At 35.5% G+C, this 25,034-nt stretch overlaps 1 protein-coding gene across 1 annotated transcript; it reads right to left on the bottom strand.

Moving 5' to 3' along the window:
* Nucleotides 1-406: 406 nt before the first annotated feature.
* On the bottom strand, nucleotides 407-1,318 carry LOC116894601 (vomeronasal type-1 receptor 4-like). Its single transcript, XM_032896318.1, has one exon. It carries the CDS (start codon nucleotides 1,301-1,303, stop codon nucleotides 407-409), a length of 897 nt encoding a protein of 298 aa, XP_032752209.1. The 5' UTR covers nucleotides 1,304-1,318.
* Nucleotides 1,319-25,034: the final 23,716 nt, after the last annotated feature.

Here is a 25,034-nt window from a genome sequence, read left to right as displayed (position 1 = left end):
TGAAATTCTCATGTGTCTAAGATTATGGTATCTACTAGAGAAAAAATAACTCATCCAAAAACTCTGGTTACAACAACAAGAAAAAAAGACTGACATAACAAATGCACCCACTTAAGCAACAGTTGGGTTAACACATCAGAAGGAATAATTCACATTGCTAAGCTGAATGAAGGGAGACTAAACTTATCACAGATAATTTGGTAAATATTTGGCGGATACAGACAGTAAAGAAGAATATAAATTAATTCTGCAGTAAATTGTAATAACATCAAAGAAATTTCCCCATACATGACTACACAATTACAATGATATTTTAAAGTCACTAGTGACACATATCTAATATCATCAACAACAATAAAAAATGCACAGCCTTACTATAATATTATTATATTATTATATTTTTTAACTAGGTAAAGCAAAATCTGGAAAAAATGGAATGATGACTCATCACAAATGGTCCTAATGTAGGAAAACACATAGAAATGATGGATGTGATATTCATTACCCACCAACTAGGGTTATGGGAAAGAGCAATATAGCCTTGTAAAATAGAAGAGAGAGTATAAAAGGCTAGAAAAGTACAAAGCAAGACCAGGATTGTCTGTGTGGCTCTGTTTTCAGGAGACATTCTTTGGGAAGCATGTGGGCTGAGGATCCATTGAACCCTCTTCTTATGCCCATAAAGTGTGATAATTATAAAGGTGCTGGAACATACAATGAGCACAGAAAATAAGACTTCAGGGAACACCCAAAATGCTGTGTACACTGAATCTGCTATTTTGTCACGACCTAGAGAGAGGCAGAATTCAAAACCTCTCTTCTGTGTCTTATTTTTGCTTTTCCTATTGGTAGATGTATACACAGGAAAAAACATATTTACTAGAAGGAAAATGATCCACCAGAGGAAAATTAACAGTCCCATAAATTTTGTACTTTTCGTTTTGATTTCTTTCCTGTAGGAGTTTCTGGGGCTGATAGTAACTGCCTGGAAGACACTCAAAAGACATGTGGTACTGATGGACATGCTCCTGCCAAGTCTATGAACATATAAAATATGATTACATCCAACATCATTGAAGATCTGGTTATAGCCAAAGGCTCCCATTATCTGGGCAAGTCCTTTGGAAATAATGATCAAGGAATTAGATGTGAACACATGTGTAAGAATCATGTCCATTACCTGCAATGTGCATTCCTTGTAATAAAGTATTAAATAGTAGAGAAGAAAAGAAAAATTTCCAAGAATTCCAAGTACACTCTGAACTAAGAGTACAATTCCTATTGCCATGTTCCTGGACTCCATTCTTTCATTTAGTATTTTTTTTTCCTTTTTATTATAGCAACAATCCCATATGTGAATCAAAGTATATATTGAAGATTTCCACGTTGGGGTATATATGAGAAAGAAGCATGTGAACTCATATTTGTAAAGCCATGGTGTGCATCATACATATCAAGATTCTGTTTCAAAACAAATATATTTATCATTAATAACTTTGATTAGAATTGTTGAATCTTATAAATGAACATATTATGGAGAGAATATTCAATAAGATCTTTAGAAAAGTTATCATTAAAAATAAGGGCATTTCTCCCCACTGAGAGAAGCAATGGCTAGTAAATTCAAAAGGAATAATTATTAAATTCTAAAATTCAGAGTAAACTGCTCTATATAGGTCATACTGGAAGAATAGATTTAATTATCATTTTCAACATGATATATATTCCTGCAGTCCTCATTTGGTGTAAGAGATTTAAAATTGTTCATAACAAAGTGAATATATACTCTTTTATAAAATATATTCACTAGTAGGTGTAAAAGATGATAACCATAGGTACATTTTCGTACATTTTATGCTGCAAAATACTGCTCATAGAATTTCTCAAAAATTTATAAATAATGTCATGTGAATTCTTTCTTATTTGGAGTCAGACTGTGGGAGAGAACAGCAACAAATGTATTGTGTTTGGCAAACATACCAACTGAAAATTCAATTGAAGTATTTGATTCAAACTAACAAAACATTGTGTAATGAAATACCATAAAATATTAAATGAAGAGCGAATAGAGAAAGAATATCTAATGATCTCATTAGATACCCAGTTTAATGTAATTGTTCTACTGCATAAATGCAATGAAAATACCATAGTATCTTCCAGCTCTTAGAGCAGATGGAGATAATCTTATGAACCCATGATAGTGTTTTCATATCACAAATATTTGTCAAAAATAGTTATAAATTTGTTTAACAAAATTCACTCTTCTGATGACAAATCTTCAAAGACTATTGTCAGTATATTAACCAGATGAAGTTTATAATGATAAAATTCCCTACATTTCCATTAGAATTACACTGCCCCTGCAGATACACAGTGAGGTTCTATGAAATATTAACAGTTGGAAGATCAAACCATTCATAAAAGTAAAAATACATCAAATAATCTAGCCAGGAAAATGTGAGTTTTTATCATTGTGTTCTTGAAAAACACAGCATAGGTCTACACTGATCAAAGCTCTTAAAGGTTAACATATGTAGGAACCTATGCCCCAATGTGCCCTCACCAACTTATCATATCATAAAGAATTTTAACAAAGAGCATTGTCAATATTCCAATTCAATTTATATTTTCTGAGGCGAAGGAATTTATGTAGGATCTCAGTCTAATTAGATAGATTAGACTCTGATTTGGAAAGGCACTTCTAAAATTCCAATACCACAGCCTGGGATTCCTTATTTTGCTACTACAGAAAATATTCTGCACCTTCAAGTGTGTTCTGATGAGTTTAATTTGTTTGTTACAGTGAAATATGTTTAACTCAGTTTACTAAAAATATAATGTGTATTGGTAGAATGATTAAGTAAATGTGAGACATGAAAAGTATGTAGGAGCATGTCTGTCAGGTGAAAAGCAAGGAGTCACAGGGCTAAATCATGAACATTAACTGCCAAAGAGTCTCAGATATTAAAGTCATGCATGTAGTAAATTCATAATCATGTTCTTTTAAAAAGTGTTGTGAAGCATTGTTGTACTTTATCATGTTTGCGTGCTATTACAGATAAGTATTTGAGGGAAAGGAAAACATTTGACAGAATATAAAATAAAAATTGCAGAAAGAATTGTAAACACAAATACCTGGAAGCCTCTTAAATTCTACCCACCTAGAGTATATGGTTTGCTGAGGTGCTTGGACACATGCTCAGGAAGTTCCATTAGAAGAATTTGCCATTGCATATCTGTGAGTATAGAGTTACCAATAGTAGTTAGTGGAAAACAGCCCAATAGAAGAGCTGCTGTGGGATTGGAGACACAAAAAATCAGGGATATGACAGTAGAATGCAAACAATATTTAACAACCAAGCATAAGGATTTAAGTCCTCAAGATAATATGTATGACTTCATCCTTTCCCTGAATCATTTTGATGAATACCATTTCAGAATCACCTAGTCATTCTGCCAGATTCCATCAAATGCCATTTTTCTTTAGGGTCCCTGGATTTTTAAAATGAGGAACAAACAATGTGGCCATATTGATAACATAAATTAAAATTTCTCAAAGAGTACTTACTTAAGATGCAATTTTGTTAAGTTATATCCTTAATTGAATGGAAAAGTATAAAGTGAAGTAGCAATGATCTCTATATATCTAAGTATATTTTACACCATTTATAAGATTGAGAGAAAATTCGTATATAATCACCTATATTAAAATGGTAATTAGATGCTGTTTGGTGATTTGAGAAATGATAATAGACATTCCTGCTTGCCAAGGCACATAAGTTTGTGCTCACTGAAGCTTTGACAGCTACATGTTGAAGTATTTAACTGATATTCAGTTTTTTTCATTGCCTCTTGAATTGCAGGCATCGTCAAAAATTGTTTTCTTATAGTGTCTAATTCAATAAAAATTATTGATCTATATTTTTGATTTGATTAGATGAGGCAGACCCAAGATTTATTTTAACAACAAATACTTTATGGTTTCATGAAAACAAAAACTAGTCATGGTATATTTCAAATGAAGATTAAAGCAGTATTTTTTCATGAAGATTTTACAAAACATATAATCAGCTGTGAAACATAGGAAGCTATTAAATTGTTATTACTGGGATGGACAGAAATTGTAGTTGATAAAATTCTGATAACTGTTTTTCTGTAGGTAGGAGGTTGTATGTCCAATCATAAAACATAAAAACAACCAGGGTACTGTTGCATATTTTTAATTATGCCATACATACATTACTTCCTCCTACTACTTCACTATCTAAAATATTTCATATGTAATTCTTTCTCTGTTATATTTATAGTCTTCTTTTCCAACAATATACATCCAAATGTAATACATATATCATAGATATTTATATAGAATGTATGTATATATATTTAGTATATATTAATATATGATATATATGTACATATATATCATACAGATGATAAATATACATGTATATTTGGCATGTTGGTAAAGGATGTGCAATATGTAATTAGTCATACCACATAAGAAAATATATGTATCTATATGTTTACATATATTTGTATATATAAAAATAAAAGATTTTACATTTATACATTTTGCAGTTTTACATAAATACATGTGTGTATATATTTATAAGTACATAAATACAACCACAGTATTTAAAATGAAATTCTTTCAGCATTTCATATTTAATAGAGAAAATCATATCAAACAGAAATGTAGATTTTGAAGCCCAGCTCTATCTGATAAACTACATTTCAGTACAAGTACATGCTCATGTCATTTTTAAAAAGGTGAAGAATAATTATATGATCTTGAGAAAAGAACATTTGTTTTGAGGATTTTTCTACTAGAAATGTCAGGATATCAAAAGTTCAACTCATAAAACCTCAGGAATATGATTTCTTAAACATGCACAGGATAAGAATGACAATAAACTAGCTAACATTCTTCACTTTTGGTGAAAGCCTGGAGAAAAAGACCCAAAAAGTTCTTTGGGATCACTGAACAGCCACACTAATATAGTTAAAGTTACAGCAAGTGAAAGGCCATGTCCTAAAAGTAGCAACATAAAAGACCAACTGAGATTATTATCTAAATATACAAGAAAAATCAGTGAAGAATATATTTCGTCTTACAGTGTACCTGAACAAATATGTAGTCCCAAATTACTAAAAATAACTTATTAGTAATTTGAAGTTAAAAATTTCTATTTGCAAATCCCTAAATCTAGCCAAACATTTATAATAACATTTCCAAAAGTTGCTTAAGTAAAAAGAATTCTTAAATAAAATCTGGGATTATGAAATTTATGCATTGTACAAATTATTTAAAAGAAAATATGTGCTATAGACATAATAATAGGATTACATTTTTCCTTGTCATTCCAAAAGTTACAGCACCAAAAATATCAGTTATAAAACCTGAAATACTTATGTTATTTCTGGATGAAGCTAAACTTTAAAAATTTATTCTATTTCTAGGTGAAGCTACATCAGAGTATTAATAAACTAAGGAAAATGTCATTAGACACATATATCCTACATGAGTATTATACAAAACTGATCCTGAAAATTCATCTTTTCTTCAACATACCCAAGGTCAGGGTGGAGAGAAGTCTCTGCATTTATCACAGCACTGATTCTTAGGTTTTGTCATACTCATTCAGGTAAATTTGTGTAGAAGTCTGATTTTTAAATAAAACCTGGTAAAATTACAAAAAGTTTGCCAGAACTAGATGGTTATTATTTTATTTTATTCTTCAGAAAAGAGGTGAAGGTTTTATCCAAGCATCTATGATTGCAATACTAAAAATAATGTACACTGCATATAAAAAACAGGATTAAAAACATAAATGACATAGTTACTATGATTTCTAAGCACCTTTGATGCTAGGTAAATACAGATATGGGATGATTTTTGAAAAGTCAACATCAGACAAAATTTTATCCCACCATACTAGAAAGTCAAGAATTAGCAATTATAAGCAGTACTCGAAATGCATATAAGAAATACTCAAGTTAATAAAAAAATAAGCAGTTATAAGCAAATTTCCTTATAACTCATTAAGTTTTCTTTTACCTTACCCGAGATTTGCCTCTATGTACTTTCACCCCGGAATTCCTTCTTTAGACTTGTCCAATTACCAAACTACCACGATTTTTCAGCTACAAAGTCTAACTACAAATAGTATACCTCATTCTTTTTCTCAATGGAAACTTCAGTTCTATATGAAACTCCTGGAAGGACAGCACTGTGAGACAGGGAATGACAGCAACACTCTGATCCAGAATCAGGACATGTGATTTTATCTCTCTCAGAATTGTAATTTTTATCTCATCTGTAATGGCAATGACAACACTTTCTTTGGGAGCCAATAACTGTTTTGAGACTTTCTATTTTAATTCTCCAGAGCTGATGTCTGATTATTTATGTTTCTCTCAAAAGAAGCAATGTCCTAGGAGTATCTCTTAACATTTCCTGATCACTGAAGACTGACATGGAGAGAACTCTCTGGGAACCTAAAGTTCAATCTCTGAAAGGTGTACCAAAAAGCCTGTGTGAATAATTAGACACCATTTTCTCTTGGATTTTACACACACACACACACACACACACACACACACACACACACACACACACACACACACAGAGTCACACACACACAGTTGGGGGCCGAGAGAATTTGGGAAAACTGAGTAAGTGAGCTGATACCAAGACCATGTTTCTCATACACCTACAGGGATTTTGGACATATATATTTTCATAATTATTTAAAGTACACATTCAATGTTCTTATTTCAATTGGAAACATGTATAATAGTATAATATTGTGTACACAGTATACTAATGATGAGAGTTTTAAAGCTACAGAATGTTGAGAGTTTCTATTATCTCAAATGATGATAGCTGTTCAGAAATCTTAGGTGGTGTTATACAAATACTGATAATGGTGGAGATGATTGTCAGGTACTTGTTAGATTTTATGGAGAGAACTGTACATAGAATGTGTGTGGTTTCCCTGTACAGATCAAAAAATACAAGCCTCCATTTACATAGCCATTGTATGAGGTTATAAGGCAAAAGAATTATGGACATAAGATTAGATAAATTTCAGTAACACATTCACTGGACAACAGCTCCAGAGATGCCTGAAGCTTTATTCGCAGGTTTATATTTTCCAATTATTTAGTTTCCACAGAGCTGTTGTGATGCTAAACTTCTATTCACCAATTTGTTCTTGGTCTCAGTAAAGAAAGACATGGGCCAATTGCTGGACGGAAAGGAGATGTAGGACTTCCAAGTCACAGAAGGAAAAGGGAGACACAGGAAGGAGAGGAATTGTTGCCATATGTTGGATAGAGTAGTACTGGGCAACTATGTTGGATCTCAAAATAGAGTGGCCATGCAGGCCTTTCCTCCAGGTGGGTAGTCTGGGAGTTTAGCAAATGAAGTTTAGGGCAGGTGGAAAGAGAAAATAAGAAATTGATAAGGGCATCCTTTTCAGGTGGGAGATAGCAGTACCTAGCAATTGTGTTCTAAAGCAAGTTAAAAAGGAAGAAATGTGAGTCTGTGTCTTATCCAATGATTCAAGGGAAGCTGGGAGTGGTCTGGTACTTCAGTCACCTCCTGTAGCTAAAGGCACATAGAGGGATAAAACAACACATAATAGAGTTTTATAACAAAACTTTAGTTTTTGAATAAAAATAAGTATCTTTATTAAATCTTAAACAATTGCAAATGAAGTGTATTGTACATTCTTACACTCAATTTCCTCTGATATTCATATATATATACATTATATATATATATATATCTTGCTCTTTTTCTTTTCTTCTACTCATCCTCTTCCTCCTTCTCCTCTTCTTCTCCTCCTTTTCTACTTCTTCCCAAATTGAGAGCAAATTTTTTATTTCCCCACTAATATCCTGTAGGATGTTCACTTATCTGATGTCATAAGAGCAAAGAAAACTGACTCTCTACTACTCCCAACAACTATCAAATGCTAAAAACTGCTCAACTAGATTTTCAGTTTCTTGTACATCCTTGTTTATTATTAAATTGTTTTGAGATGGGCCAGCATATGCCTTCTTTTGCTGTTATAATTACTGTATCTCACATGTGCATAGGTGTAGTAATGTCTGCAATTCATTGTTTTCTTATCAACCATCCAGATCTCTTAATCTTTTCACTGAAACTTCAAAAAAGATTGGTAAGTCTCAGTACCAATATTTGCTATAGTTATGACTCAGAACTCTGTAGTCATTCTCTGAAGAGTGAGCACTTAGAGGGAACCCCTGAATTAATTATTGTGTATTTCTAAAAATGCATGTAGAAATGATTGAGAGATAGTGTGAACTGTTCTAGTCAAAATAAGGTATTAGAAGTCACTGCTATTTTTCTGTTTAGCAGAATGTTAACATTAAGTTCTCTTTATAAACTATGACAAAGTGGACTTTTCTTATGCTGGGTCTTTGAATCATTTTTTTTCTTTCTTCTGTAAATGAGTCCTCACCATATTCCTTCAAAGTTGTGTTTCAATTTAACTTTTGATTGAAAACTTGTAGGGGCCTTATCTTTGCCTTTCTTCTTTCTTGATACTCTTTTCAAGGTAAACCAGTAGGGAAAAGAACCATCATGGTTAAGATATTAAAGATTTGTGTTTAATCATAAACACTTAAATTCTAAAACTACCCCTATAAAAGTTCTCTTAGAAAAAAGGGGAAAGAGCCTGTCTCTTCTCTTTCTCCTCAGCACAATTATATCTTTCAGAATACATGATCACATGTAAAAAATTTCTTCACAATTTTACCGCTAAACTCAAATAATAAATTGAAATTTAGATTACATCAGAGACTGTTTAAGTGCATGTTCACTTGGAGTAATAATCTTACTAAAAATTTATCAACTGTCACTAGCTCTACAGGATCCTGGAGAGTTATAAACCATATTTTTTTTTTACTAAAATGTTAGTGAAGTTTTGTATAGATAAACCCAGTTGACTTTGTCTTCTGTCCTTGCATCTATATTAATATTTACTTCCCTTTCTATGATCTTTGGTTATTTGTCTAAAAACCTTTTGTAATGTGTAATGTGTTCTAATTAGTAGATCCTATTTTTGGTATCTCAGAACCAATTAACTCATTACAGTTGAAGATTGGCAGAGTTCTCAATATAGTTTGACATCTGAAAAGACTTACTAGCAGTCCTATTATAAAGTATCTGAGTATTTCCTGATATAATTTTAGGAATTATTGAATGATCCACATCAAGAATTAAGAAATCACCTATTCATTTGTATTTCAAGACTGCACACCAATACATCGTCATAGTTCTGCAGCAATCTCTTCAAAATGGCGGGCAAATACTGGGTGATTGTTATAAATATTTAATAATAACATCAAAGCATTTTAAAAGTAGGAATCATTCCTAAAATGAAACCTTTTTACCCTTGCCTACTCTATAGACTATGGTGGAACCATCTCAGAGAGATCACCTGCTGATTTTTAGCTTCTCATAAATGGATCTTGGCAACCAGTCATTTGTTCCTTATGTGGGAGGAATATACATTTATTGAAATCTCCTGATAACATATGTCATTAAACATCTGATACAATTACTAATAGGGAATCATGGTTGGTAGAGCTGACCAAGATACTAACACACACATACACCAAGACAAAAAAAAAAAGTTACAAGTTCACCATTTTCATCCATATGTCCATCCATGAACATATACATGTAGAAATTCTTCAGAATTCTTGACACAGTGTAAGATTGTAAAAAAATTAGCTAATTTTTTATATCATTGGATATAGAGAGTTGGTCTTTAGAGAGGATTAAGGGAATAGGACTCAAGTGATTTAATCTCACATTCAGAAATTCTACTCCAGGTCACCAGCATGTTCACCATAGCCTGTCTTGTGTTTTTCCACTCAAATTTTCAAACTTCACCTTTCTCTTCAAACTACTGTAGAAAACTGATAGTTTGGACTTTAGATGAAGCACTGTGTATGATAGACTGCGAATTTACACAAAGGAAAAGACAAGTCATAGATGAAAATAAAATAAATATATGTCTTCCCTTCATGAATATAAATTTTAAACCATTTCAAATATGACAAAATGACATGTTGAGTGGTGGTGTCTGGGGTAAAAAGTAGTGAATAGAGGGTATCCTTTTCTAATATGAATGTTCTTTCTGGAAATATGTAGCCACAGGAGACCCAAAATATTACATGCTGCTTTTAAGTTTTATTTCTAGGTTATATGGGTCAAGAATAAAGAACTTTATTCCTGTCATGATAAGTTTTGATCAGATAGTGTCGCTATATAGGTAGTCATGAAATTACTTATTTCATCTAATATCAAAGAGAATAGTATCATCTGTAAATTAATATTTTTTGCAGAGATCTGCCATTACCTTGAATGATCCATGGAATTTTGTATATGATTTAAAAAAAATAGAAATACTGATAGCTGTTTTTTATAACTGCTAATATTGTTTTACATAGAAATTTGCAGAGTTCACTCCTTAGTTTTTTTCAGCCAACCATACAGAGTAAGTGGGTGTTTATTCTTCTTTCAAACATATGTGAATATTTTGTTTGCTTAGTCTTATAGAAATGATGATATTAGGGGTACAACTGGTCATGCAAAGAAGAATGCACAGTACTGTGGTTATGTAAATTATACTCACCTGTGAAGTTTTGCTCTCTTGCATGTAAAATGTTAACAGGCCAAATGATAGTACAGGATTTGTAAACAATGCTGAGCCTCAGAATGTCTTTTTTTTTTTTTGCCACACAGAAGTACCTTTATTAAATGATTTTCTTTCTTTCTTTTTTTATTATTAACTTGAGTATTTCTTATTTACATTTTGAATGTTATTCCCTTTCCCAGTTTCCCAGCCAACATCCCCCTCCTCCTTCCCCTCCCCTTCTATATGGTTGTTCCCCTCCCCATCCTACCCCCTTTACCACCATCCCCCCAACAATCACATTCACTGGGGGTTCAGTCTTAGCAGAACCACAGGCTTCCCCTTCCACTGGTGCTTTTAGGTATGCTGTCAAGCTGGTGACATATGCTCCCTCCTGTCTCTTTCTGCAGGCACTCAGAGCTGTGAGATTTCCTCTTAGCACAGCTTTCATTGTGCCCCATAAGTTTGGGTATGTTGTACATTCATTTTCATTAAATTCTAAGAAGTCTTTAATTTCTTTTATATTTCTCCCTTGACCAGGTTATCGTTGAGTAGAGCATTGTTCAACTTCCATGTATATGTGGCGTTCTTCCCTTATTGTTATTGAAGACCAGCTTTACACCGTGGTGGCCTTATAGGACGCATGGGATTATTTCTATCTTTCTGTATCTGTTGAGGCCTGTTTTTTGACCAATTATATGGTCAATTTTGGAGAAAGTACCATGAGGTGCTCAGAAGAATGTATATCCTTTTGCTTTAGGATAGAATGTTCCATAAACATCTGTTAAGTCCATTTGATTCATGACTTCTCTTAGTCTGTCTACGTCTCTGTTTAATTTCTGTTTCCATGACCTGTCCATTGATGAGAGTGGGGTGTTGAAATCTCCTATTATTATTGTGTGAGGTGAAATGTGTGTTTTGAGCTTTAGTAAGGTTTCCTTTACGTATATAGGTGCCCTTGTATTTGGGGCATAGATATTTAGGATTGAGAGTTCATCTTGGTGGATTTTTCCTTTGATGAATATGACGTGTCCTTCCTTATCTTTTTTGATGAATTTTAGTTGAAAATTGATTTTATTCGATGTTAGAATGGCTACTCCAGCTTGCTTCTTCCGACCATTTGCCTGGAAAGTTGTTTTCCAGCCTTTCACTCTGAGGTAGTGTCTGTCTTTGTCTCTGAGGTGTGTTTCCTGTAGGCAGTAGAATGCAGGTTCCTCATTGCGTATCCAGTTTGTTAATCTATGTCTTTTTATTGGGGAGTTGAGACTGTTGATGTTGATAGATATTAAGGAAAAGTGATTATTGCTTCCTGTTATATTCATATTTGTATGTGACATTATGTTTGTGTGCCTTTCTTCTCTTTGTTTTGTTGCCAAGACGATTAGTTTCTTGCTAATTCTAGGGTGTAGCTTGCCTCTGTATGTTGGGCTTTACCATTTATTATCCTTTGTAGAGCTGGATTTGTAGAAAGATATTGTGTAAATTAGGTTTTGTTATATAATATCTTGGTTTCTCTTTCTATGTTAATTGAGAGTTTTCCAGGATACAGTAACCTGGGCTAGCATTTGTGTTCTCTTAGGGTCAGTATGACGTCTGTCCAGGATTTTCTGGCTTTCATAGTCTCTGGCGAGATGTCTGGTGTGATTCTGAGAGGTCTGCCTTTATATGTTACTTGACGTTTTTCCCTTACTGCTTTTAATATTCTTTCTTATTTTGTGCATTTGTTGTTTTGTCTATTATGTGATGGGAAGAGTTTCTTTTCTGGTCCAATCTATTTGGAGTTCTATATTCTTCTTGTATGCTTATGGGCATCTCTTTCTTTAGGTTAGGGAAGTTTTCTTCTATGATTTTGTTGAACACATTTACTGGTCCTTTGAGCTGGGAGTCTTTACTCTCTTCTATACCTATTACCCTTAGGTAGCTTTTTCCGTTTTACATTATCTTTGACAGTTGTGTTGATGATTTCTATGGAATCTTCTGATCCTCAGATTCTCTCTTCTATCTCTTGTATTCTGTTGGTGATGCTTGTATCTACGGCTCCTTGTCTCCTCCTTTGGTTTTCTTTATCCAGCGTTGTTTCCCTGTTTTCTTTCTTGATTACTTCTATTTCCATTTTTAATTCCTTCAACTGTTTGATTGTGTTTTCCTGGAATTCTTTCAGGGATTTTTTGTGATTCCTCTCTGTAGGCTTCTACTTTTTTATTTATGTTTGCCTTCGTTTCTCTAAGGGAGTTCTTCATGTCTTTCTTGAAGTCCTCCAGCATCATGATCAAATATGATTTTAAATCTAGATCTTGCTTTTCTGGTGTGTTTGGATATTCAGTGTTTGCTTTGGTGGGAGAATTAGGCTCCTATGATGCCATGTAGTCTTGGTTTCCTTTGCTTGTGTTCCTGTGCTTGTCTCTCGCCATCAGATTATCTCTGGTGTTACTTTGTTCTACTATTTCTGACAGTGACTAGACAGTCCTATAACCCTGTGTGTCAGGAGTGCTGTAGACCTATTTTCCTGTTTTCTTTCAGCCAGTTATGGGAATAGAGTGTTCTGCTTTCGGGCATGTAGTTTTTCCTACAGGTCTTCAGTTGTTCCTGTGGGCCTGTGCTCTGAGTTCACCAGGCGGGTCACTTAGAGCTGAAAAATTGTTCTTACCTATGGTCCCCAGGCTCAAGTTTCCTCATGGGGTGTTGCTTATGAGCTCTTCACGAGGGCAGCAACCAGGAGGACCTGTGCCGCCCTTTCCAGGAGCCCCCTTGCATCTGGGTCCCAGATAGTGTTTGGTGTTTTCCTCTGGAGTCAGAAATGTGGGCAGAGTGTAGTCTCTTCTGGCGTCCCAGGGGTGTCTGCCTCTCTGAAGTTTTAGCTCTCCCACCCACAGGGTTTGAGTGCAGAGGACTGTTAAACTGGTCCTTTCAGGTTTCGGAGGTGTCTCAGGTGCAGGGGACCTGCAGCTCCAGTGCTCCTATCTACCGGTTCCCAGAGGCCGTATACAGTTTCCTCTTGGGCCATGGATGTGAGCAGGGGTGGACAGTATTGTTGGTCTCTTCCGCTTTGCAGTCAGAGGAGTGCCTACCTGTCCAGGCGGTGAGCTCTAGCTCCCAAGGGTTTTGGGAGCAGTGAGCTGCGGGCAGGTATCAGCGAGGTTGTGAATCCAGCTAAAAACCATAAGTGTTAGAGGACTGTTAAACTGGTCCCTTCAGGTTCTGGCGGTGTCTCGGGCGCTGCCTCAGAATGTCTTATTAAACAGTTATTCTGTTGTATGTCATTCTATTCATTAGTCTGTTTCCAGCATCAAACTGAGCTTTTAATGTCACACCCTCAACAACAAGATAACTTTTAAATCCCCTCACCTCTCAACCCTCAGTAATCTATCTTTGTTGAGTGAGAGGCTAGTCTAGAATTTCAAAGCTGTTGCATGATGAGTCTTCAAATGTTCTCTTTTGTGACATTGTCAAGTACAGCTAGAAAGTGACTCATTATATTCTGGCAGACATTCTGACTAATCCACTTGTGACATTTTCTATTTCTCCACCCATATAATATTTGGAAATCTAAGTACACTCACAATCTCTGCCCAACATCCAGCTAGGCCTTCTATTTTATGATATCTACTTCATATACTTGTCATCTTGATGAGATGCATCTTTGTTCAGCATATACGGACAGATCCATCAATTATTACTTTAGTTGATTTCTGCTTGCCCTGTGTCTGTCATTCATTAAAATATCTCAACCCTTGCCAAACCTATGCTTCTCCCACAATGCATAATTCCACAGTACACAAAGTTAAGACTGAAAATTTCTTTATCTTCTTGTCCATATTCTCTCTCTTACTCTTCTTCTACAATTAAATCTATGCTGGTGTACAATAATCATGTATACTATATCTGTTGGCAACTAGGACTTAACCCCAAAACTCTGTATTTTGTGAAGTTGTGGTTTTCTTTAATGATTATCATCTATTTTCAAAGCACAGTCTCCTAGTGAAGAAATTAGGACTGTAAATATTTACAAAGATAAGAACAGATAGTGAAAATATACTTAGGACTTATATTGTTTCGGGAAAATGGTGATTGGATATTTACCGTCAAAATCCATGACATTATTAACCAAGATTTGGCTAGGTTTAAAGTCAAAGACCTCCTTAATTCATAGTTTTTTTTTCTTTTTTTTCGGAGCTTGGGACTGAACCCAGGGCCTTGCGCTTGCTAGGCAAGCGCTCTACCACTGAGCTAAATCCCCAACCCTTAATTCATAGTTCTTAAGTCCAATTTGGACAGTATTAATTTATAACAAAGTATGCATATCACTGTTGCACACTTAGAGTTATCATGCTATGATATCCCTTGATGCGCATTATGTACATTGGATCAAATTTTGGCTGCTTCCTTACATTGTACTGTAGCAAAATATCTTCCAGTGCTATGATATCTAGTACTCAGGAGAATTTCAATACACTACAGCTTAGAAATTCTGGGTACATGGTCTAAATTGTCTTCTAGCTGTTACTGTAATCTTTTAAGATAATATCGGGGGGGAGTTATACTTGTGAGCCTAGATGAAAATTAACTTAATTAGATGTAAACAGAATTACATGTGTTGTAATTATTATCTATAGATAATTAGTACTAAAATTCCTTATCACTTCTCATGCAGTCCTACTCTTACTTTTATCCTCTCTATCCTTTTATTTTTATCCTTGCCACCCATAACCAGATATTTTTCTCCGTGTGTGATTTATCTCTTCACATTATTTATGCCTGATTATTCACCTCTCTATTTTTCCTCAAATATCAATATGATAACTGTTCACGTTCCTTTTTGTTGTGGATACTCTGTGTTATATATTTACATCTGAAGATTTGAGGGTAGGAATCTCAGATGAGCATGAATACATACATTTTCTATTTCTAGGTCTGCTTACCTCTGTCAATATGACATTTTATAGTTCATCATGTTGACCTGTAACTTTCACTGTTTCACTTACCTTTATAGGTGAATAAAGTTTATATGTGTGCCACACATTTATCATTTATTACACATATATCAGCAGCTGATGAACATTCAGTTGTCTAAAGTTTTTAAAGTACTCAATTGCTGATCAAAATTGCTGATTTGGCAACTTGACATCTGCATTTATTTATGGCACTATTTTTTTCTACACACAATAATTTGGTCCCATATTTTGTGCGATGCTTTATTCAATTTTCCTTTATATGATGTCTATATGGGTATTAATTTTGCAGTTGTGATTCATGACAGTCACCACCTACATAGATGCCATTGTCCACTTTTGTTCCCTTATTTCACACTTGATTCTATGCTCATATTGAACATGAATTTGCAACTTAATCCCTTGTTCACATTTCATGTCATTCTACATTTATCCATATTTCTTTTTTCTTTTACTCTCTCCATATAACTCCCCAGATTTCAGAAAACATCATTTCAGAAAACATACTTTTGATGTTCCTTCAACGTGCATACTTATGTTTCGATCACCACTTAACTACCCACTACTACTAAAATAAACACTATATAGTTAATGCATTTTCAATGTTCTTTTAAAATTCCTGTGATGTTTTTCACAGATACAGTTCTGAGCATTTAAATGGAGTTTGTGGCAATTAGATTGTAATGTTATAAAACCCTTTACCCACCAGAAACTAAAAAATAGACTATGCTTTATTTATTCTTTACCTTCCACACTCAACCATTCTGTTGGAGATGTTGGAGAGGTCCAAACTCTAACTTTAAAAAGATTCTGTGTTTGTGTGTTCAAGTTGGACACCTGGTAGTCTTTGGTGGTCTGTGAGCCCCCTAGATCTGGGCTAAATTATTTAAAGAAAATTATCATGGATTGAGCTAATGGGATCTCATGGTGTAAAGGACAAAACACTAAAAGAATACAGAAATTTCCAGGTATTCCATTGCCATTGGTGACAACTCCTAAATCCAATTGTTAGTAAATATCATTCCCTTTAAAATATATCAGTTGTCATTTCTGTGAGCATGAGATTTCAATGAATTTTGAAGGTTGTCATGAAAGTGTAAGACATTTCTTGGAATCCAGATTGAAAAGACAATGCGGGAAAATTTACAAAATCAAATCTTCAATTCATTTCGACAATATCAATGATGTGAACCCAGAGTTCTCCCCTGTAGATACACATATAAATGTTGAAAATCCTAGTACATATTTTAGAAAAGTTACAATTAAAAATCGTGCCATATTACATGGAAAAGGCAATGACTATTGGGTATTAAATAATTCTGAATAATTCCATTTAACTTGTTACTAATGATAGAGGATACAAACTTACTTCATGCATCATTTAACTAGTGAAAACATTATTCTGAATTCATCTTAATTTTGATCATGGACTTCCCACAACAACAAAATTAATCAGCTACAACAACAATGGAAAGTATTGTCTATTCTCAGATAAGAAAATGGTTATCATGCTGCATAAAAACGTAATTAAATGCTTGATGATACATTTGAAGATGTTATATTAAGAAGTAGCTCTGATGAAATTCATATAACATCACACATTATTGTATGTATATTAATTTAGATACAAGAATATAAACAGAAATATTAAATTAAATCTAATGAGGGAACAAAGATACATCTCCAAGTGTAATGGGAATCTATGTCTCCATTCATTTTAAACAATCATACATTTACAGTAATAATTGAATTAAACACTAAACATTACTAACGATGATGAAGTGTGGGCGTCTCAAGCACAGGTGATTGTATTTTTGTGATTACCAATATCATGTAGAATGAAAGTATGTATAAGTAGAGCAGAAAATTATACATGTTAAATATCTCATTCTAAACGTTATGATGATATATCATAAGAGTAAAATTTTAATATTTGAATGCAAGTAATAAGTCTCAATAACAAACACCCTCATGCATATTAATATTAATAGCACACTGACTCAGCTTAAAGTAACATAGTGGTCTCTAAGGTAATACTATCTATGAAAATAGTAACACATTCATCAAATGAAATGCCTGAAAGTTCAGGAGAAATTCGCAGAACAGTTACTGTTATATGATTCCACATATGCAAAACACAAACAGGAAATCAGTGATGCAACCAACCAGAGCAAACTCATCTGAACTGTGGAGACCGTTTGGGGCTCCCTTGTAGGAATTCACCTTGGGATAGGACTCAGGAAATAGGTTCAGATTAAGAATATTTATATTTGTCTTAATGCTAAGATCATGAAGGGGTCAGCTGAGAAACGGAATGTGTGTGTGTGTGTGTGTGTGTGTGTGTGTGTGTGTATGTGTGTGTGTGTGTGTGTGTGTGTGTGTTTTGTTGATGTTCTTTTTGTTGTTTTTGTCATTCTGTTAAGCCCCTACATTCAATATATAGAGGACTTTGTTTAGTTGCCTTGTTTATTGCTAGACTATTTGTGTTTATTGCTTCATCTGTTCCTTGACCTACACTGACCTTATAATTTTCTTGTACTTAAAAAGGTAAAAAAGCAGACTGGGTAAAATAAACCACTTCAGCCTCCAGCACTGACTGGAGTCATGCCATATTGCGGTTTAATTTTCTTTTTGAAATGTATTTATTTATTTATTTTTATTTTTACCCACTCAATATTTTATTCCACTCCAAGCCCACCCTCCTACATTTCCAAATGCCATACCTCCTCGTTGCCACGTTGGCTAGTTCAAGAACAGGGGTCAGCAGCTTCTGCTGATTAGTAAGCTGAAAATATCTGCATCTGTCTTTGTCAGCTGCTTCTCGGGTCTTTCAAAGAGCAGTCAAGATAAGTAACTATGTGCTCTCCATATCCTCAGTAATAATGTTACTACCACCACCACCCACCCCTGAGCCAGATCCTTTTTTGGGCCTGTCCCTGGGCCTTTGTTTCCTCAAGCTCTTCCCCATTTCCATCCCTGCAGTTTTTTCAGACAGGAACATTTATTGGTCAGAGTTCTGACTGTGAAATAGCAACTCCATTCCTTTCTTGTTTTCCTGTCTTCCTGTTGGGGTTGGGCTCTACAACTACTCTCTTCTCACTGAAAAGCATTTCAGCCAGGTTCCCCCTTTGAGTTCTGAGGGTCTCTCAGGTCCCAGGTCTCTGCTGCATTCTTGAGGGTCCTACCAATCTCCTATACCCATTCTTTCTGATGGCACTCGAGTTTCTATTTTTGTCTCCACCTAATATCAGTCCCCTTTCCCCTATCTCCTCTTTTCCTCCCCAATTCCTCACTCCCAACTTGTGGTTGGTTTCTTCTCCCTCCCAAGTAGTAATGAGGCATTCTTAATTTGGAACTTCAGCTTGTGGACCTTTTGGAGGTCTGTTGACTATGTCTTGGATATTCTGCAAAGTTCTTTTTTTTTTTTTCTTTTTTGGCTAATATCAACATATTAGTTGTTGGGTGTGATGCCTTTAAAACCCTGGATTATTGACATTAATAGTCTAGTTAGAGTTATGTGACTGGGTTTATGGAAAATCCCCAGCCAGCTGCAGAAGACTAATACAAATCTGTTGGTCAGGATGAATAATGATATGATAAAATTGAAACCTTGCTGAGAAATACATCTGATGTCAAGATGCCCAATGTGATAACCTGTAACATTTCTGAAAAACCAACATCCTGCTTACATTAGCTGACCACACGAATACTGTGCCCTTGGCCTGAATAAAAGTCTCACACTTCCACCCTCCCTCGGTTACCCCTATTATGATATAAATTCAGCATTGGGAAAAACTAAAATTGTCACCTTGATCAGACTCTTGTCTTGGCATCCTTCGCGTCTCTTGTCCCCCATTCTCTTACAGGTACCCTCTACACCCTCATTGAGTGTCCTTCAGGGCAAGATAATTAGTGAGTACATACTATGCATGTGTTTTTGGGTCTGAGTTACCTCACTCAGGATGATATTTTCTAGTTTCATCCATTTATCTTCAAAAATGAGTATGTCCTCAATAATATATATATATATATATTAACTTGAGTATTTCTTATTTACATTTTGAGTGTTATTCCCTTTCCCGGTTTACGGGCAAACATCCCCCTCCCCCTGCCCCCTCCCCTTCTTTATAGGTGTTCCCCTCCCCATCCTCCCCCCATTGCCGCCCTCCCCTCAACAATCACATTCACTGGGGGATCAGTCTTAGCAGGAACCAGGGCTTCCCCTTACACTGCTGATCTTACTAGGATATTCAATGCTACCTATGAGGTTAGAGTCCAGGGTCAGTCCATGTATAGTCTTTAGGTAGTGGCTTAGTCCCTGGAAGCTCTGGTTGCTTGGCATTGTTGTTCATATGGGGTCTCAAGCCCCTTCAAGCTTTCCAGTTCTTTCTCTGATTCCTTCAACGGGGGTCCTGTTCTCAGTTCAGAGGTTTGCTGCTGGCATTCGCCTCTATATTTTCTGTATTCTGGCTGTGTCTCTCAGGAGTGATCTACATCCGGCTCCTGTCTGCCTGCACTTCTTTGCTTCATCCATCTTGTCTAATTGGGTGGCTGTATATGTATGGGCCACATGTGGGGCAGGCTCTGAATGGGTATTCCTTCTGCCTCTGCTTTAATCGTTGCCCCTCTATTCCCTACCAAGGGTATTCTTGTTCCCCTTTTAAAGAAGGAATGAAGCATTCACATTTTGATCATCCGTCTTGAGTTTCATGTGTTCTAGGCATCTAGGGTAATTCAAGCATTTGGGCTAATGGCCACTTATCAATGAGTGCATACCATGTGTGTTTTTCTGTGGTTGGGTTACCTCACTCAGGATGATGTTTTCCAGTTCCAACCATTTGCCTACGAATTTCATAAAGTCATTGTTTTTGATAGCTGACTAATATTCCATTGTGTAGATGTACCATATTTTCTGTATCCATTCCTCTGTTGAAGGGCATCTGGGTTCTTTCCAGCTTCTGGCTATTATAAATAAGGCTGCGATGAACATAGTGGAGCACGTGTCTTTTTTATATGTTGGGGTATCTTTTGGGTATATGCCAATGAGAGGTATAGCTGGATCCTCAGGTAGTTCAATGTTCAATTTTCTGAGGAACCTCCAGACTGATTTCCAGAATGGTTGTACAAATCTGCAATCCCACCAACAATGGAGGAGTGTTCCTCTTTCTCCACATCCTCGCCAGCATATGCTGTCACCTGAGTTTTTGATCTTAGCCATTCTCACTGGTGTGAGGTGAAATCTCAGGGTTGTTTTGATTTGCATTTCCCTTATGACTAAAGATGTTGAACATTTCTTTAGGTGCTTTTCAGGCATTCGGCATTCCTCAGCTGTGAATTATTTGTTTAGCTGTGAACCCCATTTTTTAATAGGGTTATTTGTCTCCGTGCGGTCTAACTTCTTGAGTTCTTTGCATATTTTGGATATAAGGCCTCTATCTGTTGTAGGATTGATAAAGATCTTTTCCCTATCTGTTGGTTGCCGTTTTGTCCTAAGCATAGTGTCCTTTGCCTTACAGAAGCTTTGCAGTTTTATGATATCCCATTTGTCGATTCTTGCTCTTAGGGCATAAGAAATTGGTGTTTTGTTCAGGAAATTTTTTCCAGTGCCCATGTGTTCGAGATGCTGCCCGAGTTTTTCTTCTATTAGTTTGAGTGTGTCTGGTTTGATGTAGATGTCCTTGATTCACTTGGACTTAAGCTTTGTACAGAGTGATAAGCGTAGATCGATCTGCATTCTTCTACATGTTGACCTCCAGTTGAACCAGCACCATTTGCTGAAAATGCTATCTTTTTTTTCCATTGGATGGTTTTGGCTCCTTTGTCAAAAAAATCAAGTGCCCATATGTGTGGGGTTCATTTCTGGGTCTTCAATTCTGTTCCATTGGTCTATCTGTCTGTCTCTGTACCAATACCATGCAGTTTTTATCACTATTGCTCTGTAATATTGCTTGAGTTCAGGGAGAGTGATTCCCCCTGAAGTCCTTTTATTGTTGAGGATAGTTTTAGCTATCCTTGGTTTTTTGTTATTCCAGATGAATTTGCAAATTGTTCTGTCTAACTCTTTGAATAAATGGATCGGTATTTTGATGGGTATTGCATTGAATCAGGAGATCGCTTTTGGTAAAATGGCCATTTTTATTATATTAATCCTGCCAATCCATGAGCATGAGAGATCTTTCCATCTTCTGAGGTCTTCTTCAATTTCTTTCTTCAGAATCTTGAAGTTCTTATTGTACAGATCTTTTACTTGCTTGGTTAAAGTCACACCAAGGTACTTAATATTATTTGGGTCTATTATGAATGGCATCATTTCCCTAATTTCTTTCTCGGCTTGTTTCTCTTTTGTGTAGAGGAAGGCTACTGATTTATTTGAATTAATTTTATACCCAGCCTCTTTGCTGAAGTTGTTTTTCAGCTTTAGGAGTTCTCTGGTGGAACTTTTGGGATCACATAAATATACTATCATATCATCTGCAAATACTGATATTTTGACTTCTTCTTTCCTGATCTGTATCCCCTTGACCTCCTTTTGTTGTCTGATTGCTCTGGCTAGAACTTCAAGAACTATATTGAATAAGTAGGGAGAGAGTGGGCAGCCTGGTCTAGTCCCTGATTTTAGTGGGATTGCTTCAAGTTTCTCTCCATTTAGTTCGATGTTAGGTACTGGTTTGCTGTATATGGCTTTTACTATTTTTAGGTATGGGGCTTGAATTCCTATTCTTTGCAGGACTTTTATCGTGAAGGGGTGTTGAATTTTGTCAAATGCTTTCTCAGCATCTAATGAAATGATCATGTGGTTTTGTTCTTTCAGTTTGTTTATATAATGGATTACATTGATGGTTTTCCATATATTAACCCATCCCTGCATTCGTGGGATGAAGCCTACTTGATCATGGTGGATGATTGTTTTGATGTGCACTTGGATTCGGTTTGCCAGAATTTTATTGAGTATTTTTGCGTCGATATTCGTAAGGGAAATTTGTCTGAAGTTCTCTTTCCTTGTTGGGTCTTTCTGTGGTTTAGGCATAAGAGTAATTGTGGCTTCATAAAAGGAATTCGGTAGTGCTGCATCTGTTTCAATTTTGTGGAATAGTTTGGACAGTATTGGTATGAGGTCTTCTATGAAGGTCTGATAGAATTCTGCACTAAAACCTTCTGGATCTGGGCTCTTTTTGGTTGGGAGACTTTTAATGACTGCTTCTATTTCCTTAGGAGTTATGGGGTTGTTTAACTGGTTTATCTGTTCCTGATTTAACTTCAGTACCTGGTATTTGTCTAGGAAATTGTCCATTTCCTGCAGATTTTCATGTTTTGTTGAATATAGGCTTTTATAGTAAGATCTGATGATTTTTTGAATTTCCTCTGATTCTGTAGTTATGTCTCCTGTTCATTTCTGACTTTGTTAATTTGGACACATTCTCTGTGTCCTCTCGTTAATCTGGCTAAGGGTTTATCTATCCTGTTGATTTTCTCAAAGAACCAACTTTAGGTTCTGTTGATTCTTTGCATGGTCCTTTTTGTTTCTACTTGGTTGATTTCGGCTCTGAGTTTGATTATTTCCTGCCTTCTACTCCTCCTGGGTGTATTTGCTTCTTTTTGTTCTAGAGCTCTTAGGTGTGCTGTCAAGCTGGTGACATATGCTCTTTCCTGTTTCTGTCTGCAGGCACTCAGAGGTATGAGATTTCCTCTTAGCACAGCTTCCATTGTGTCCCATAAGTTTGTGTATCAGATATTTCAGTGTCTACTGATATAAACTACTTTGAGTCCTTGGCTCCAATTCTAACTTCCTATGGCTGGATGATTACTCTCCTGAAACGATTATTCTTTTTTATTTATAAGAGACTCTCTAAGGAATCTCACTTTACTACGTAGAACTGAAAATCCACGTGTTGATCTTTTCTGAAGCAGTGTCAAGAGTTGTTTAAATTGTTTATGTATCTTTGTAGTTCATTTGTAAATGCTTTTCTTTGAATACATGGTAAGAAACTAGAGCTGTTTATCGTTGGCAATAAAGCAATTACTTTAAAAAAAATTAAATGCCTCCCTAGTGTAAGGGATTGTCTTGGGCAGGGTGGCAAGGGGGGGTGGATGGGGAACACCCTATGGAAGAAGGGGAGGGGAAGGGGATAGGGGACTTATGGACAGGAAACCAGGAAAGGGAATAACATTTGAAATGTAAATAAAGAAATATCCAATAAAAAAAATTAAATACCAAAAAAAAAAAAAAGTTTGGGTATGTTGTACCTTCATTTTCATTAAATTCTAATAAGTCTTTAATTTCTTTCTTTATTTCTTCCTTGACCAGGTTATCGTTGAGTAGAGCATTGTTCAACTTCCACGTATATGTGGGCATTCTTCCCTTATTGTTATTGAAGACCAGCTTTAGGCCGTGGTGGTCTGATAGCACGCATGGGATTATTTCTATCTTTCTGTACCTGTTGAGGCCCGTTTTTTGACCAATTATATGGTCAATTTTGGAGAAAGTACCATGAGGAGCTGAGAGGAAGGTATATCCTTTTGCTTTAGGATAGAATGTTCTGTAAAAATCTGTTAAGTCCATTCGGTTCATGTCTTCTCTTAGTCTGTCTACGTCTCTGTTTAATTTCTGTTTCCATGATCTGTCCATTGATAAGAGTGGGGTGTTGCAATCTCCTACTATTATTGTGTGAGGTGCAATGTGGGTTTTTAGCTTTAATAAGGTTTCTTTTATGTAAGGTTTCTTGTATTTGGGGCATAGATATTTAGGATTGAGAGTTCTTCTTGGTGGATTTTTCCTTTGATGAATACGAAGTGTCCTTCCTTATCTTTTTTGATGACTTTTAGTTGAAAATTGATTTTATTTGATATTAGAACGGCTACTCCAGCTTGCTTCTTCTGGCCATTTGCTTGAAAAGTTGTTTTCCAGCCTTTCACTCTGAGGTAGTATCTGTCTTTGTCTCTGAGGTGTTTTTCCTGTAGGCAGCAGAATGCAGGTTCCTCATTGCGTATCCAGTTTCTTAATCTATGTCTTTTTATTGGGGAGTTGAGGCCATTGCTGTTGAGAGATATTTAGGACTAGTGATTATTGCTTCCGGTTATATTCATATTTGGATATGAGGTTATGTTTGTGTGCTTTTCTTCTCTTTGTTTTGTTGCCAAGACGATTAGTTTCTTGCTTTTTCTAGGGTATAGCTTGCCTCCTTATGTTGGGTTTTACCATTTATTATCCTTTGTAGTACTGGATTTGTAGAAAGATATTTGAAGATATTGTGTAAATTTGGTTTTGTCATGGAATATCTTGGTTTCTCCACCTATGTTAATTGAGAGTTTTGCAGGATACAGTAACCTGGGCTGGCATTTGTGTTCTCTTAGCGTCTGTATGACATCTGTCCAGGATCTTCTAGCTTTCATAGTTTCTGGTGAAAAGTCT

Source organism: Rattus rattus, chromosome 2 (genome assembly GCF_011064425.1).
Source record: "Rattus rattus isolate New Zealand chromosome 2, Rrattus_CSIRO_v1, whole genome shotgun sequence".
In the NCBI taxonomy this organism is placed as follows: Eukaryota; Metazoa; Chordata; class Mammalia; order Rodentia; family Muridae; genus Rattus; species Rattus rattus.
The sequence above is the reverse complement of the archived record's forward strand: the minus strand, read 5'-3'. Positions and strand labels throughout refer to the sequence as shown.